The sequence below is a fragment of the Lipophrys pholis genome (genome assembly GCF_963383615.2).
Source record: "Lipophrys pholis genome assembly, chromosome: 13".
Lineage (NCBI taxonomy): Eukaryota > Metazoa > Chordata > Actinopteri > Blenniiformes > Blenniidae > Lipophrys > Lipophrys pholis.
Genome location: NC_137632.1, coordinates 17,294,657 through 17,311,226, shown reverse-complemented (window position 1 = coordinate 17,311,226; position 16,570 = coordinate 17,294,657). Strand labels below are relative to the sequence as shown.

The window sequence follows — 16,570 nt, the reverse complement described above, 5'->3', positions numbered from 1 at the left end:
TTCCCATATTGCCACAAAAGCCACAACCTTTACATAACCACAATGAAAGTCCAGGCTGGAGTGTGTTCACTCCATCAAGCCAACAGGTAATCTCTTACCACAGGCGGACTCTTGCTCCTCTGACATCTTGAGATAATTAGAGTTTTCAGAAAAATACAACCCTTTGCGGAATGTCCACCTGTGTGTGTCCAGACGGGGAAAAAAAAAAAAGGATGGAAGGATTTTCGGTAAATTCTGAACAACCATATAAGTCCATGTTGAATTTCTAAACAGTTTCAAATGTCTGGTATCAATTGCACTATAAGTTCTGTGAACATTCATATATTAAGAGAGTGGAGATTGTGTATTTTCAAGCAAAGTCTAACATTCACAATCAAAAAAGAAAAAAGGAAAAGAAAAAGAGGGATCACATCACATCGCATTGTGATCACACTGGCTGTTAAAAAAAAAAACCTGTCCAAATAGACTTGTATGGTTGTTTGTTTGAACACATCAGATCCATCTCTGCAAGGTTAGATTACGACTTTAAAACAGGTGGATAGTATGTCTGCTTCTTGTTTACATGTCAACAGAAGCTGTTGTTGGACGACTCTTCATCTCGCTGGGATCCCGAGGTGACTGCATAAGACTGTATTGCTGATTTTGAAAACGACTTTAAAATAAATAAATAATCTAAATTAGATCCAGATTTACTAGGGCGTTCACATACAGGACTGCACATATATTGATATTCGGTTATATTAATAATTAATAATTGTCTATACACTTTTAAACATTCAAGAAATCTCCGCAACTTTCCCTCACATTTCTTTCTTCAAGTATTAGTTTATCAGATTCTCTGGAGAACGAACAACTAAAACGATCCAAATAAACCTTTGTGATAAATTATCAACCTTCGAAATAAAAAAAATAATGTGGATTATTTTTTTCTCATAGGAGGACAAAATGTTTCAATTGCACACCCGATAGCAGCTACATGAGCACATAACTTGGAGCAAAAAAACCCAAAACAAAACCAGAAGATAAAAGAAGTCCAAAGATTCAGTAGATTACGTCTGCAAATCTATGTCTCTAGATATTGTTGCTCCACACAAAGTACTGCTGTTGCAACAAGGCATTACATTCCCCTAAGTGAAGGCCTGGGCCAGTCTGTGAACTCAATCAGGCTGTAATAGTCTTGCAGAACCAGGCAGACTGTGTAAGGGGTGTTTGTCGTAGAAAAAGTCTGTTTCTATGGGACGTGGGAGGGACCAGGGAGGGAGTCTGCTGGAGTCCTCTGTCCAATGCCCTCCTGCACGAGGGTGGAGACTCAGGCACAGGCTGTAGACTGTCTGTCATACGGTCTAGACTTCACTTCCATCTGGTGCTTCAGTCTGTCCATCCCAGGTTGGGTGACAGGGTGTCCTCATACATGGAAACCCTTCTCCTGTTCGTGCAGTAGCTGAAGGTGAAGGGTCTGTACGCTGCTGACAATCCGCCTCTGGTGGCCAATCAGCTCGACGCCAATACGCCTCACATCTCTAGGCCGAGAGGGGAAACGCAAACACACACACACAAACACAAAACACAAAAACACTTCAGGACTGTATTTATACCAGTGAAAATCTCATATTTTAGTGTTTAGACAGAGTGAAGAGGGAATCCTGCAATCAGCATGATTTTTGTTTCCTTGACTATAGGATATAAATTTTTTTTTAATAAATTTCATTAATGAATTTAGAACTAGTTACAATAATAAAATAAGTGTGAAACAGTAAGTGCAACAGCTGCAGACGCTTTACTTAAGGATTTCAACATTGGATGCAGGCAGTGTGGCTAATGAAAAGCACATTACACAGACCTGATGCACAGCAACTATAAATAAGTTAAAGCACAGAATAGGTCAGACAGAATTATGCTAAAATATTTCACCTTCAAAACGATGACAGAAAAATAAAATGGGATAAATGACATAAGTGATGATAATCTCTTTATCTGAAGAGGACTACAGCAATATATCATTGGACTTGTACAAAACATGGAAAGAATGGCTCGTCAAAATCAAACAAGGGCTAGTTGAGGTTTCTTAACTTTTTGCTGTCTAAATGTTCTCAAGATTCAAGCACCCACATTACTGATACCTCCTGGTGATGTTACCCCAGTGGCATTGTCATGGTGCCTGTTCCTTATCTTAGAAATATTAAGTCATAGGAGACATTTGCAGGCTGAACATGAGTAAAATCAGTGGGTTGTGAAGTTCAATCAGTAAATGGAAAACGTTGTTTTAGCTCTTCAACTCACTCAATACTCATCCTGGCCACAGAATCCAATGTGTTGTAGCCTGCTGCCATGAAATTGCTCTTGTACTGACTCATCTTGATGGAGTCCAGCCAGTCGCCAACAGAAATGAACATTGGGTAGTCCATTTCTTCTCCCGGAGACTCTGGTAGACTGATTAAAAAGAAAAAGAAGAAAGGTGAAAGTCAAATTCTGGCTGTGTTATCGGAGTCTTCAAGGTGGAAAACTGGTGGCATTGAGACAAAATCCTCAAAGTGTGGAGATATCTTAAGAGGAGTAAAATAATTTGTCAACTTTAAAAGGACGTTACTCAATCTTTCCTGTGAAATCAGCGCCGTTCTGTTCTCGCTCAGTGGTTTTTGTAACTGGGTCACATCCATTCAAATTAGCCAACAATGCACCAGAAACGCTTCTGTGATCTACCTCTGAATGTCTTCTACCAGTGGCAGGAGGCTGCTGGGGTTACGGATTAGTTTATCCAGGAAGGTAACGACATCTGTGAATTTGGGCCGATGATTCCTCTCCTTCTGCCAACAATGCAGCATCAGTTGGTGGAGAGCCATGGGGCAGCCCATTGGGGCAGGCAGCCGATAACCTTCTTCAATGGACAGAATCACCTGGAGGCAGATGGACGGAATGCAAAGACTCAATTTAAAAGACAACTACAATTTGGTGAATTTCATCAAATCAATAGCATTTTTAAAAGTCTATGAGCTGTTTCTGTTTAATGTTTCATAGTGCAGCAAACCAAAGCAAGGACTTGTATAGAGGACTGCATTAAAAAACAAAAGACCAGATAAAAAATGTTATGTATAGTGAATAAAGCTGAACTGATCTTGTTCTTATGCTCAAACTGCACTATAAATCAATTTTCACATGCACTGTCTGCCAGTGTAAATCTCTTAGTATTTCAGCTGATATGTGCATTAACCTGGACACAGTATATCTCGGTTATCAAAGGGAAAATGGAGTATCTATATGTATCTTTGCAGAGGGCAGTGGTAAGTGGCTGACCAGAATGAGATATTGTTCCTAAGGTTTTGTGGCCTGGCTGGTCTTTTTGGCTTGGAAAGCACTGCTAAGCAATTCCCAAACAGCACAAATCCTGCCCAAACCCAGAGACCTCAGTGAATATGTGTGTGTGTGTGTGTGTGTGTGTGTGTGTGTGTGTGTGTGTGTGTGTGTGTGTGTGTGTGTGTGTGTGTGTGTGTGTGTGTGTGTGTGTGTGTGTGTGTGTGTGTGTGTGTGTGTGTAGAGCATGTATAGATGTGTATAAGTCTGTGTGTAAAGGGTTGAAAGGATTACGGTGGAGCTTTCACACTCAGCACAGAGAGGGATGGATATGCTTCCTTCAATCCCTGACCACAGCCCGGGATCAGCGGGTTGCTCAGCCACACTGAATCCACAGCTTTAAACTCCCCCGCGACTGGACCGAAGTCCTCTGAACCTCTGACCTTTACTGCTCTTTTCCATTCCCCCTTTACTCATCTTTTTCATCCTTTTGGTGGATCTCACCAGCATTTCTGTTCCTAACCTCCTCTCTCAGAGGTTGGTTTTTGATGTGAGTAAACAGTCACAGATCAGGTGAAAGGGCATCAACCTTTATAGATATGGTGCCAAACAAACTCAGAATTCACTTGGTATAGCAGGGCTTGATCCGTGAAGTCAATATAGTTGTGGTGTTGAAGTTACAGGATCAGGACTGCGAGAGGAACAAGTCTCTGACTTGCATCTGAACAAATCAAAGAAGTAGAAGACTGTGGCAGTTGAGCTTGCCTTCCTCGGGTTCTCCCACAGAGACACGGATTCACAAAGCACCATTCTTTTATGAAATTAAATCAAAACTAAACTCAAAAACATCACACACACTGCTCCTCTTTCAGGTGCTTGTGTCTCCTCCACCTGTCACCCCTGTGTCCGGGGTGTGCTACTCCTTCATGGGCAGAGAGGTGAGGCAGCGCACCTGATACACATCAGGATTGTAAATTCTCATCATCTGTGAGGTTTCCGAATATGTTAATCTAGAGTTGTGATTTTTTTTTTTTAAACGGTCAACAACTGAATCAAACAGGATATGTTATTGGAAATTCTTAAATAATGATATATATAAAGGAGGATTGAATGATCAGTTGTCATTTTCAACTGATACCTTTATCTTTTCCAAACCAAACACAATCGTCTTGTTGCTCAATCTTCCCCAAAAACATGTTTATTTTATGGTACTGTTATCTTGTTGATAACTATATGGCCTTTCCTACCATTTGTGCTGATACTGAAGCAGACAGGAGTCTTTTGTCGATTTAGAGATGCTTCATTAACACACATACAGTTAGTTGTAGCTTCCCACAGTCTGTGGATTAACTGTTCAGATTGACACCATACATCCAGTGGTTACATACTGTGTGAGCTATTGATCAAACACGGATAACATAAAAAATAAAATGAAAAAAAAAAAATTATTTTTTTTTTTTTACGCAGAATTCAGAAATAAGAAAGACTGAAAAGAGAGATGTTTAGATCACACTCATTTGATTGAGGGAGATAAAGATCAACAGAGGTACTCAGCAGTTCTAAAATCCTGTTTTCAAACTTAACTGCGGCGTTCTGTTACCCACAAGGCAACATGAGCTAACCTCCACATTTTACTTATCTCACATAGACCATACTGGCTGTAATGCTTTGTTTTTAATTGTATATTTGTTTTATATCGATAGGGTTAATCACACCTTTTTACCCTTTGAAGATTTCAACTTTCAAAGTGAATGCAATATTTTTCTTTCACCATTTAATGAAAAGGGTTTTGATCTAGTTCAAACAATTTTCAAGTGTGATTGTGCAGTAAAAACCTTTTTGAGGCTTTGAAGTGTCTGTTTCTGGTCGAGCAAGAATGAGAAAAACAAGATAATCCCTCACTAATCATAAATTACAGCCCTTTGAACCTAGATGGAATATTTGTATTCTCAACTGATACGGAGCATAGTACTCACATCCTGATTGGACATCTCCCAGTATGGTCGTTCTCCGTATGACATGACTTCCCACATGACGATGCCGTAGCTCCATGCATCGCTGGCTGAGGAGAACTTCCTGTATGAGATGGCTTCAGGAGCTGTCCATCGGATCGGGATCTTACCACCCTGTTCCCGTGCAGAAATTAGAACGTGAATAAAAAAATTAGACACTAAAGAGACACATCAAACTGAGTAAACCTCTACTGTTAAACATGTTTAAATTGTAAATATTCTTGCAAAAAAACCAGTTTCATGATTATTCCCACCTTTAATGTATTAGGTCAGGCTCTGAATTCAATGTACCTGTATTTGTTGAATAATTACAAACAAGCGCAGGTTCTCAGAATCACTTCAACTTGAAGGAAACAGTTGTTCAACAAGCTCAAGTGTGCACTGAGCCATTTTAAAACATGTCTAATAATTCAATAAAACTGTTTTCACAAGAGCTTCCGCGTTCAGAATACTCTGTGATTATTGCCTTTGGATTTCTCCTCTCACCTCAGGTCACCTTTCACTTCCCTTCTGTGAATTTGAACCGCAGGCTTGTGAAGCAGAAAAAGCTCAACTCACAACCGGAACTACAGCATTTCCTTCACACAAGAAAAGGCTTCAATGCCAGGTGGGAAATAGAGGTCACAATGGGCTCAGACAGATTTAAAGAACACTGTCTTCAGCTCTGGTTTGACTTTTGCAATTTATGGCAGATTAAACTTGTATTGACCTCTGGAGGAGAAGCAGCAATACATGTGTTTATCAATCAAGACACCGTTGAGCAATGGATCTATTACATTATGTCTAAACCTTAAATAGATAGCATTGGTGTGCAAATATTTCCAGTGTTTATCCTTCTGCAAAAGGCATTGACATTTGAGAGTTTGTTTAGAGTTACCAAAAAAAGAAAAAGATAAAACATCAGCAGGTTGGTGCAGTAAAAGTAAAGTTGATCTCAAGCTTCAGTGCTGATGTGATGCTGAAAACAAGCTTTTGGATGAAGCAGAGATTTCACATGACTGGGGGAGATTTCTTTGTGAAGCAGGGGAGGATCAGCCACAGAACAGCTGCTAAAGTGTACCTCTCAAACCCCTCAGTAGATCTCAGTAAATTGAACTGTTGTTGCCGGGTCTCTACAGCTGCTCCCATCCCTTTCGTAGTTCAAAACTTTCAATTTCTCCTGCTAATGAGGTTCTCTGGCAAAACCCAGGAAGAGACTACAGCCGGCCAACTGGCACCAAATGAAACTGGATGAAGGCGAATAAACTAATATAAGTGATATTACTGTGTGGTATTATTAGAAAAAAAATCTAATATGAAAATAACATATTAGACTATTATATTGTATATGAATGCTCTGGCATTTCAGTGACCAACTATAGAAAAAAAAAAAAAAAAAAAAGAATAAAGGGAAGAAGACTCAATACTGTTGTGTGCACTGCTCAGAAGCTTGTAGGATACAAAACAAAGAAATACATTAGTATTGGTGTACAAGTTATTTCAGTCTGCTTTCAGGTCCATTCATTTCGGGCGTAATGCGCTCCCAAAACGTGGAGCTGTTGTAATTGCATTACATTGTCCAGGCGGTTTGATCCGCGTTTCAAAAGTGCTGTGTGACAGCAAACCCCACCAAATGGCGGTGTGGAAATTCTTGGCGTGTGTTTTAATGAAATATTCAATAGATTTACCTTCCATTTATATTTTTGGGACATGTACTCTTCTCAAAAACTACTTGTGGAATAGGAAACCCCCTGAACTACAAAATGATGTAGCATATTGATCGATTAAGTCCTGGAGCAACAGATGTAAGATTTATCCCCCAGATCCAGATGCTCTTTTAAAAATTACTGTATAAATGTCTTTTTTGTGTTTTTAATGACCGTTCTGGCCTCAGTGGTGGGGGTGTTGTGTAATGTGTTAATGACTTGGCAATTACGACATACATTGGGAGCCGAAGAAACCATGGCGAAAGGTGATGATAACCTGAGGTAGACGCAAACTATCTGGTTTTGATCCTGTTTTCTCCCTGCATCTGGATTTGTACCACTCGTTCAATTGCAACTTGATGAGGTGTCATTAGCCAGGCAGTTGACAGGAGGGCGATAGTCTGAGGGAGGGCTCAAGGCAATCTGTTATACAATTTGTACTTGTTACACTACAGAAAATTGGGCAGCGAGGCAAATGACAAACAACCTAACAGTCTGGTTCAAGAGCTTTCAGAGCAAGGTGACCGACAAAGCACAAATTAACGGATTGGTCTGACCCCAGTGTGAAGCCTGGGCAATAACAAAGTATTTCCCTGATGCGTATTAGAATTACGTGAGCACGGCTCCATTAAAACCTGCAGCAGCTGCTGGTTTTAGTAGGGGTGAGGGTATCATGTGTACCGTTGTGGTGTACGCAGCCTCCGGGTCGTCCTCCAAGACTCGGGACAGGCCAAAGTCCGACACTTTACACACCAGATTGCTGTTGACCAGGATGTTTCGAGCTGCCAAGTCTCGGTGAACGTAGCCCATGTCCGACAGATACTTCATGCCTGAGGCGATGCCACGCAGCATGCCAACCAGCTGGATGACAGTGAAGTGACCATCATGTTGCTGACAGGGAGAGCAGGATGCGGAGGAAAATAAACAGTCATTATAAAAATACTGAGACAGCGCAGACAGTCAGAGACACATTGAGGGCGGAGATGGAGGAAAAGATCGAGACCAGGAGCAAACTGACAAAAAAATACTGGCCTTTGGAGGAAATACAATACATCTTCAATAAATCTTATAAAGTCAAGAAAAAAGTTAACTAGGTCTTATGCTGGTTATAAATTAAAAGGACAATGTGCTTCAGCAAATAGATTCAATAAGTCACACAGGCCACAATAATATCTGAGGGTGATCTTGCTATTTGTCTGCACGGTGTTATAATGGCCACCACCCAATGACATGCAAGGGTATTACACCATATTTATAGCAGTGGCTGTAATGTCCACTGAGGCTATAACAATGTTCAAACCCTCCAATCATTTGCACCACTCACCCTCAGGAATGAATCCAGTGATCCATTTTCCATGTACTCCACCACGATCATCACTGGCCTGCCTGCAAACACACCAAACACACATTTCTCTGAGATGACTTTTCTTGGTATAAGAGATTAATCTCACTATTAGAGTCGATCTGGTGCAGAGGGTAAGAAGAGCAGACAGAAGAAACTGGAGTCACAACAAAGTCGGAGTGCACTTTTTCTAGCTTCAAATCACTTGGTAGTTCACTTCATTTCCTAGAAAAGTGTATTCTGCATACAGAGAAAAGCCAGTCAGTCTGTTTCTCACATGGAAAATAGCAGCGTACACTGAATCACATCTGACTGATGAATAATGCAGTTGCTAAACCTGATAAAATTTCCTTTCAGTGAACAGGGTGGTGCATTATCATTTGACATATCATATCATAAACTCTCTGGTGAAAAACCACCGGATAATATTTCTAGTCATGTACCTAACACACTCAGCTCTCGATGCCAAAACTACACTTGCAAATATGTTTGTGTTGGAGCAATGTGTGTGTGTGTGTGTGATTGTGTGTTTTTGGCATCACAGCAAGTTTGAGTCTGAGGGAGAGGGAGAAGAGGGGGAGGGGGGGTCTGATTGATGCATCTAGTCAAGAAGCTCAATTCATAACACTTTTTCATCTCAACATGTCCACCCAGCCAAATGGGACCTGATCAGTATTCAGTTCGTGCTCGGCATGGAACATTAGTAAGAAAAAAGTGCAGGCTCAGTGTCTCTTTCCGAATGCTATTGCTCCTTCACACAGGATACCGACAGTGTCACTGATTGACTGGTTTACAGCTACGGGGCAACTGTCCAGGCTTGTTTTGCTGGCGAGCTCCAAAACACTCTGAACTGCAGGATAGACAAATAAAAATGTCTCCCAGGTGAAGTAACACCATGATGTCCCACTTACAATTCAACTGGGATTAGAACACACACCATAATGTAAAAGTTATGTGGCGGATGGTTAAAGGAGATGTAACAGTGAAGGTTTCCTCCTGGACGTCTCACAGGGTGTGGAGAGCATTCATCACATATAATGCACTGTCACTTCACGAGTTGAAGACTTTATTCGCATTTTCCTGGTTTCTGAAATCACATACAACTTGTAACCTATTGCCCTTGGTTTGATATGAATCGTGAAAAGGTAGACATAAAACAAAACGGTAGGTGACAATAATCCTTGCAGCATTATTGGCTGTGAACTAGCATTAGCATCATATTTTAAGTGATTTTTTTGAATACATACATGGTTAAAGTTTCAGAAATCTGTGCACTGCGAAACAATCGGTATGAGGAGAAAGAAAGAAACTCATTGGCAGGTCATATTGTTCATAAAAGATTGTGAAGTATAAGAAATGTGAACATATTCGGGAGGTAGTGGTATTATAAATAAATAAGACTCATATACCACTCGAAGGCAATTTTTGTTTGAGAAAAAAATCTGAACTACAAAGTTTCATTCAAAGTGTTATTTACCCTCTTACCAACAGCTCAATGTTTTTTTTTTTTTTCTAACGGGGGAAACATCTGCAAGAATCCAAAGCACACCATAATTAAAAAAAACAAACGAAACAAATGAACTGATGGGGAAGCTGTGCTCGTTTTAAGACTGTAGATTCAGTATTCCCACTGCTTCGTCAACGATGTGTTCCATAAAGAATATGTAATGATCGGCATCTTAAAACACTTCAAGAAAATACACGCTGAATGAAGTCAAGCCTGATTTTCTTTGTTAATGGTAAATGTCTCATTGAATCCTATGAATGGGTATGTTTGCATTTTGTGTGAGGAGTCAGGGTTGGTATTGATGCCAGTAAACCAAACATGGACATTAATACTCAAAGCTCCAATAACCTGGAAGATTTTGTGACGTATCAGTGATTGAGCACTGAACCGTATCACTTACCTCGAACTAAACAGCCAAATGATGTTTTGTTTTAAATCTACTGATCCCGCCACCAAACCCTTAAAATTGTTTATACTTTCCCCCCCTCGATGAAAAGCCAGCAGGGACTGACGCCAAAAAAACAACAAAAAAAACCCCATTATTTGATCAAGCTTGGCTTTCCTGTGCTAATTAGCGAGGTCTGGAAACAATATATAGTTATGCCGTGTATCGCCCGAACACAAAACAAACGCACCTGTTTGCCAGAATCTAATGTGTCACCTGCTATTCCAGAGCAAGGTATAGCAGTCAGTCACAGCACAGTACTCTTCATAATTAGTCTCTGAAGAACAACAGCAGATGGAGGGAGTGAAAGACAGAGCAAGTGAGGCAAAGGCAAACAGACAGGCAGGCAGACAGAGAAAGGATACTCTGAATTAATGACTCCCTACATACAGTCTGAGGCCCCACTGCCAAACACAAATGGCTTTTGATTGCATGGTTTGATGTGGATTCTGTGTTGTGTAAGTGTGTGTGTGTGTGTGTGTGTGTGTGTGTGTGTGTGTGTGTGTGTGTGTGTGTGTGTGTGTGTGTGTGTGTGTGTGTGTGTGTGTGTGTGTGTGTGTGCTTGCACGACTGGATAGGCGATCTGGGGAAATGATCTGCTCTGATAAATCCTTCTCAAATAATCAAAGATGAATACTTTTGGATCCATTTTTAATTTATCTTGCATTAGTCGATGTTTTCCCAACTTAAATCCATAAGTTGTTTACATATTTCAAACTTTAATTAAAATGTAGTTTCAATACCACTTCATGGTTCGAGGTTGAAAAGGTCAATATCGGAAGACCACTTTTAATAAAGTGACTGAGGAATGATATGAGTATCTTTAAATAGGCTGCTATTCAGTGAGGATAGACCTCTGAAAGTCTTTTTAGTGCAGCCAGTCAGTTGTTGACCTCTGATGGGATGAAAAGTCCTTTTCAGTAATAGTGACTCAAAATGTTTTTCTTTTCCCTTCAAAAGTCTATCGAGAGAGAGAGAGAGAGAGAGAGAGAGGGAGAGAGAGATGATCTGTGTGTTGTGTGGGAGGAATGCTCTCACCAAATCGCAGCAGACAACGTAACTTAGCTGCATCTATCCGTATGAAATTATCGAGAATCAGCAGCTTTAATTCAATAATGTCAGCATCTGCGCTGAAATAAACACAACTCTTTATCTCTGTGGTCTCCATCGGCAGGGTCAGAACTGCAAAGTGTCCTCTATCTGCATTCAGTGGGGGCATTGAGAAGTCTTCAGGGGACACATTTATATTCACAGCGATGTCTCAGTTTATACACCCCCTGTAAAAACAACCATATGTTGCACCGGGTGAGCCCCGTAAAACAGAGCTCGTTAACAAGCCCCCGCTCGGTAACACACACGGACACACACACACTTGTATGCACATCTTTTGTGGCTACGGCATACCAAAGCATAAATGTGGGCTATTTGAACTTACACAGCCGCACTTGCACATAATCTTGGCACAGAAATGCACAAAAAAAATACACAGCCTGACTCCTGCTATGAGGAAAATAGTGCACAAAGCACAGGGTGCGGCACAAGGCCGTGGGTACAAACAGCAAAGCCTTTTCACAAAGGGGCTTGTTATTCAATACTGGGAAATGGGATTGCCGCAAACTCTCAGGTGTTTTCACAGAAATGTACTGCTCAGACAACCAAAGGTGTAAATTTATCCAGCGCACTGTGATAAACAGCGAGGAGATGGGTAAAGAGATAGCGACTTCAGACACCACGGTTACATTTCATTTTGTGCTTTAGCAGAGATCTCGGTGTGAGTGCTGCATCCAGCAACAAGCAGCACTTTTGGATGAAGGGGACTGAGGATGAGTTACAGATATCGACAAAACACAAACAATCCACGACCGAAAATGTCCCATATAGCTGGAAAGTACAGATGAAGAAGTTAAAAAAACTTCTTTTTCAGCATCAGACGTGTCACGAGCTACATAAACTACAGCTTTATAATGGTGTTTCCAAAAAAAAAAGAATATCATTAAAAAGTGAATTGTTTTATTTTCTCCACCCTTTAAGATAAACTGAAAAGATAAAAAAATAAAAGCCTAATTGTGCTAATCATAGCCTCTGGTTAAAAACATAAGAAAAACTTCTTGTGAAATGTTTTTGATTTGCTTTTCTAACAAACTGAAATGAGAAAGAATACGTAGCATATGTGTAATAGATTTAAAATAAAAGGAGGTTTCTTTGCTTAAAAAAAATTACAGGAAAACTTTCCAAGCCACTGGAGCCTCATAGTGATCAGAGCCCTGGTATGGGTCCAGATTTGGTCAGGAGGGATTTTCTGTGAGTCTACACGTTTTGCCTGAGGTTATATGTTTTTTTTTTTTTTTTTTTTTTTCACGTTTGTCTTCCTCCCACACATTTGACACTCCACACACAGCAGGTGTGTGTGGAGTGTATAATGCCTCTGCCAAAAGCAAATTGGACTGACTTGGGACGTACCTCTGACTAGGATAAGGTGATATTGAGAAAATAAAAAAACACAAATGGATAGAAAACCTTTTCTATTGTAATATAATATTTTTAAGAAAAAAAAATAGGACAACACCTGTGCATGTCATTAAGAAAAAAAAATAGAACAACACCTGTGCATGTCATTAAGAAAAAAAAATAGAACAACACCTGTGCATGTCAGAAACTCTTCTCACGATGGTATTCATGGAGAGCAGCTATTACTTTATATACATATTCCTTCTATATAAAAGCCTCTCCTGTCACATTTCTTACTTTTTGTCACCACGCCTTCCAGTCGAATAATGTTGGGGTGGTCAAACTGGCCCATGATGGATGCCTCACGCAGGAAGTCCCTCCTCTGACGCTCGACGTAGCCTCCTTTCAGAGTCTTTATTGCTACAGCGATCTCCTTCTTCCCCGGCGTTCTCAGGCGGCCACTGCACACCTCACCAAACTCACCTGAGGAACAGACACAAACACAAACACACAAACACACTGAACTGCACTGATTGATCTCAGCACCGAGCAGGAAACACTGCTTATTTAGCCCTTACAAACTTGCCTAAAACACAATCGACCACAATGTTTAATAGTTTTCTTTTCGATTTACCATATCATAGAGATGCATCGTTTTGTCACCCAAACGAGAAGCGAGTCCCAAAATGACTGTGACAAAAACATACATGCACACACCAACTGGACATGAACAAGGTGAGAAGTCTTCCTGCCCACTACTCACCATCAGCATACTGCACAGTAAACCACCTGGGGGCAGTGTTGTAGTTCCCAACTAAATGCCTCCTTTATTGAGTCTCCTCTGATTAGTTCATTTTTTTTTTTATTCTTACAGTTTCTTTTGTTCTCTAAAACTGTTAAAGCTTCGATATTCCAACAGTGGGTGCTGAGAAAATGACAGTGAGACACTGGGAAATGGGGAGCAAAAATCCTCCTCTTTAGCCTATACAATAGGGCAGAGGTGGTTCACATCAATTATACGTGTAGAATGAAAATAGATCATCTCATATGCACATTTAAAGCCATTGTTATCCAAACCAACATGAAGCGATCCTCTTATCCCCACAGGCTGATGACATGAACAAACGAGGCACAAGTGGATAGTGGAGTATGTAGTGGCTTGTGTGCGTATATGTGTGTGTGTGTGTGTGTGTGTGTGTGTGTGTGTGTGTGTGTGTGTGTGTGTGTGTGTGTGTGTGTGTGTGTGTGTGTGTGTGTGTGTGTGTGTGTGTGTGTGTGTGTGTGTGTGTGTGTGTGTGTGTGTGTGTGTGTGTGTGTATATACCAGCTCCGATCACCCTCTCAATGCGAATCCTGGCTGGGTCGATTTCCTTGGTGAACTCGTGGACAGCCTGTGTGGGATCCTCATATGTATCAGGATCCACATACGTCTTTATGCCTGGGAAAGGAACTGCGGACACACAGAGGGAATAACCAATGCAGTGAACTCGTGTGTCTGAAAGGGAGCGTTTTAATGCTGTTACGAAGCATTAGAATAAATCCACCAATTACTCTGCAAATCAAACATGTTGCTACTTTTTGTAAATGGGTAAATCTACAAGGTCCATCCTTCCTACAGTTGGTTATTACTGATACTACACGACCATGGGTACTTGACCCCCAACAAATACTCCTGCAGCTTGCAGTGAAATAAATATCCTCTAAGTGTGGATGCTTCCACAGATGCGGCCAAAAATTGAAAAGCCTTCAATATAAAAGTGAAGTTTAGAGGGTCACATCTGCTCTCTATAGAAGTTATCATGCTTTCCTTTTATATGTACAAATCGGAATTTTTCAATTTGAATAAGCTCAGATTGAGTAAGACCATAGGAGCTCAGCTGCAGGGCCCAGACGTCATGTTAGGCACCCCTGCTATAAGGATTATGAATCCAAATGAGGATGAACTTTAATATCTTCATAATCACAATTAATGATAATGCTAAAGATCCAAAGGCACAAGACTCCAGTCATCATGCTGTGACAAAAAGTACACATTCTAGTTCACAAAGCACGCACAGAAGTTAAATTATACGACTGAAATACACCATTGGAACAGCAAGCTCCTATTTCAAAAATCTAGCGAAATGTAAAAATCTAAAAACCCACACATTCACACATCTTATATGAACAGAGCACAAATAAGCATTTTCTTCAGTTTCTCCCACCCTGTATCAATAATGAATCAGAGGACATTATATGAACCAATGCAACAATGACTTGGCCACTCTTGAGACAAATGATTTTCGTCAAACAGAGACACATAACCCCACTGCTATTGATTATGAGCGGGGCGGGAGAGAGTTACACAGTTCGATATCTTTCCTCCCGCAGAGCAGGACTGGAGCATTGCTGAAAGGCTGCGGAGTGCTGAGCCAGTATTTAAACCACTTATCAACCACCGTTTAATGCAGCCATGCCGAAGTGTCCTTGAGCAAGTCAATGAATCTTTAACAGGTTGTTCTCAGCAGAGGGGGCCTGCACAAAGGCTGTTTCTCCTTGAGGGATCGATACAGTATCACAAAACAAAAAAAGAAGAAAAAAAAAACCAACAACAAAAAAACTCCAAAAACAATCAGTTGTCTCTGATGTAGGAAAGGAGACCCCGAGAACCCAGGAATCTCGTTCTCCTCACAAATCTTCTGCTCGACATCACACTCAGAGCTGAGCCGGGGGACACAGGGGACGGAGGGTTTTGAAGACCAAAGTTTTAGTCGACACACACGCACTCGGTCCACAAGGTGTGTGTTTTAATCTTGAATATCTGAGACCTATGTGGCACCTTCGAAAACTAATCTGATATATATTTTTTCTCACCTTCTTCCATCTCTTTCTGGCACTCTGGCCTCAGTCCAGCTGTCTTCTGAGAACATTCCTCATTTCTCTCTGTCCTCTCCTCTTTTTCTCTCCCTTTCATCATGCCTACCCTCATCCTCGTTTCTATTTCCTTTTTGTTTTCTTCTTTTGCAGTTTCCCCGTCACCTTGCACCCCCCCCCCAATCTTCATCTTTCTGTTCACCTTCAAGCGTCTTTTAGCCCCCACCTCAAATCTGTGATTTCAATTTGTGGTTTTCATGACAGGAATGAACCGTTTGGTATTGAAGACAGAAGGACGGCAAAAGAGGCAGAGAAGTACAAGAGTGCAGGAGCAGATGTTTCATGTTTCAGCTCTGCAACTACTTTTAAATTTACTCCAAAAATGTAATTGAGATTGAAAAAATAAGCTTGAGTGGAACACCAAATGAAACCCTAAGGGATGTTGTGTGAAGAAGAAGGAGAAGAGAGAGAAAGACTAGGCTCAGCTTATTTGTGTGACATCCTAATTCTGGGAGGTTCGGAATAATTGCAATACGATTGTGATAATAGCAAATTCAGTGTTTGAATGCATGACCGGTCATGTCGGTGAAGGACTCAATGTTCTGATGGACAGCACCACAAAGGGAGTGAGCCGTGGACATTGAAAGCAAAGAGGGAGGCATGAGGCTCGCTTGCTTACTGGCAAAGATACGAAACAGAAAACTTGGTTGTTTCTCACCAAATGGCTGTTTTTCTGGCACAACTAAATGTTAATGTGAATATTATGATACCTTACGCACTGAGTGGACTGAGCAGACATCCATCATGACTATATATCAAATCCAGAGAGAGAGAGAGAGAGAGAGAGAGAGAGAGAGAGAGAGAGAGAGAGAGAGAGAGAGAGAGAGAGAGAGAGGGGAAGTAAACTATTTACCATGTCCATTCTGATAATTCGTTCTCCTCTTGTCCTCTGAAGTCATCTTGGCCTTAAAGTACCACTGACACCTGAAAC

At 40.9% G+C, this 16,570-nt stretch overlaps 1 protein-coding gene across 2 annotated transcripts in view; it reads right to left on the bottom strand.

The window, feature by feature from the left end:
• Positions 1 to 1,405: 1,405 nt before the first annotated feature.
• epha6 (eph receptor A6) overlaps positions 1,406 to 16,570 on the bottom strand; it is a gene marked incomplete at its 3' end in the record, with an annotated part of 170,410 nt that continues 155,245 nt past the window's right edge. The window contains exons 9-17 of one of the 2 annotated variants that reach the window (XM_080478240.1): positions 16,493 to 16,563; positions 14,051 to 14,176; positions 13,016 to 13,210; positions 8,310 to 8,371; positions 7,667 to 7,876; positions 5,265 to 5,414; positions 2,701 to 2,894; positions 2,281 to 2,430; positions 1,406 to 1,520 (exon numbers count right to left, since the gene is read on the bottom strand). In XM_080478240.1, coding sequence (XP_080334366.1) covers positions 1,406 to 1,520; positions 2,281 to 2,430; positions 2,701 to 2,894; positions 5,265 to 5,414; positions 7,667 to 7,876; positions 8,310 to 8,371; positions 13,016 to 13,210; positions 14,051 to 14,176; positions 16,493 to 16,563 — 1,273 coding nt within the window. The remainder of the gene's footprint in view (positions 1,521 to 2,280; positions 2,431 to 2,700; positions 2,895 to 5,264; positions 5,415 to 7,666; positions 7,877 to 8,309; positions 8,372 to 13,015; positions 13,211 to 14,050; positions 14,177 to 16,492; positions 16,564 to 16,570) is intronic. The other variant, XM_080478241.1, reaches the window with a different exon arrangement.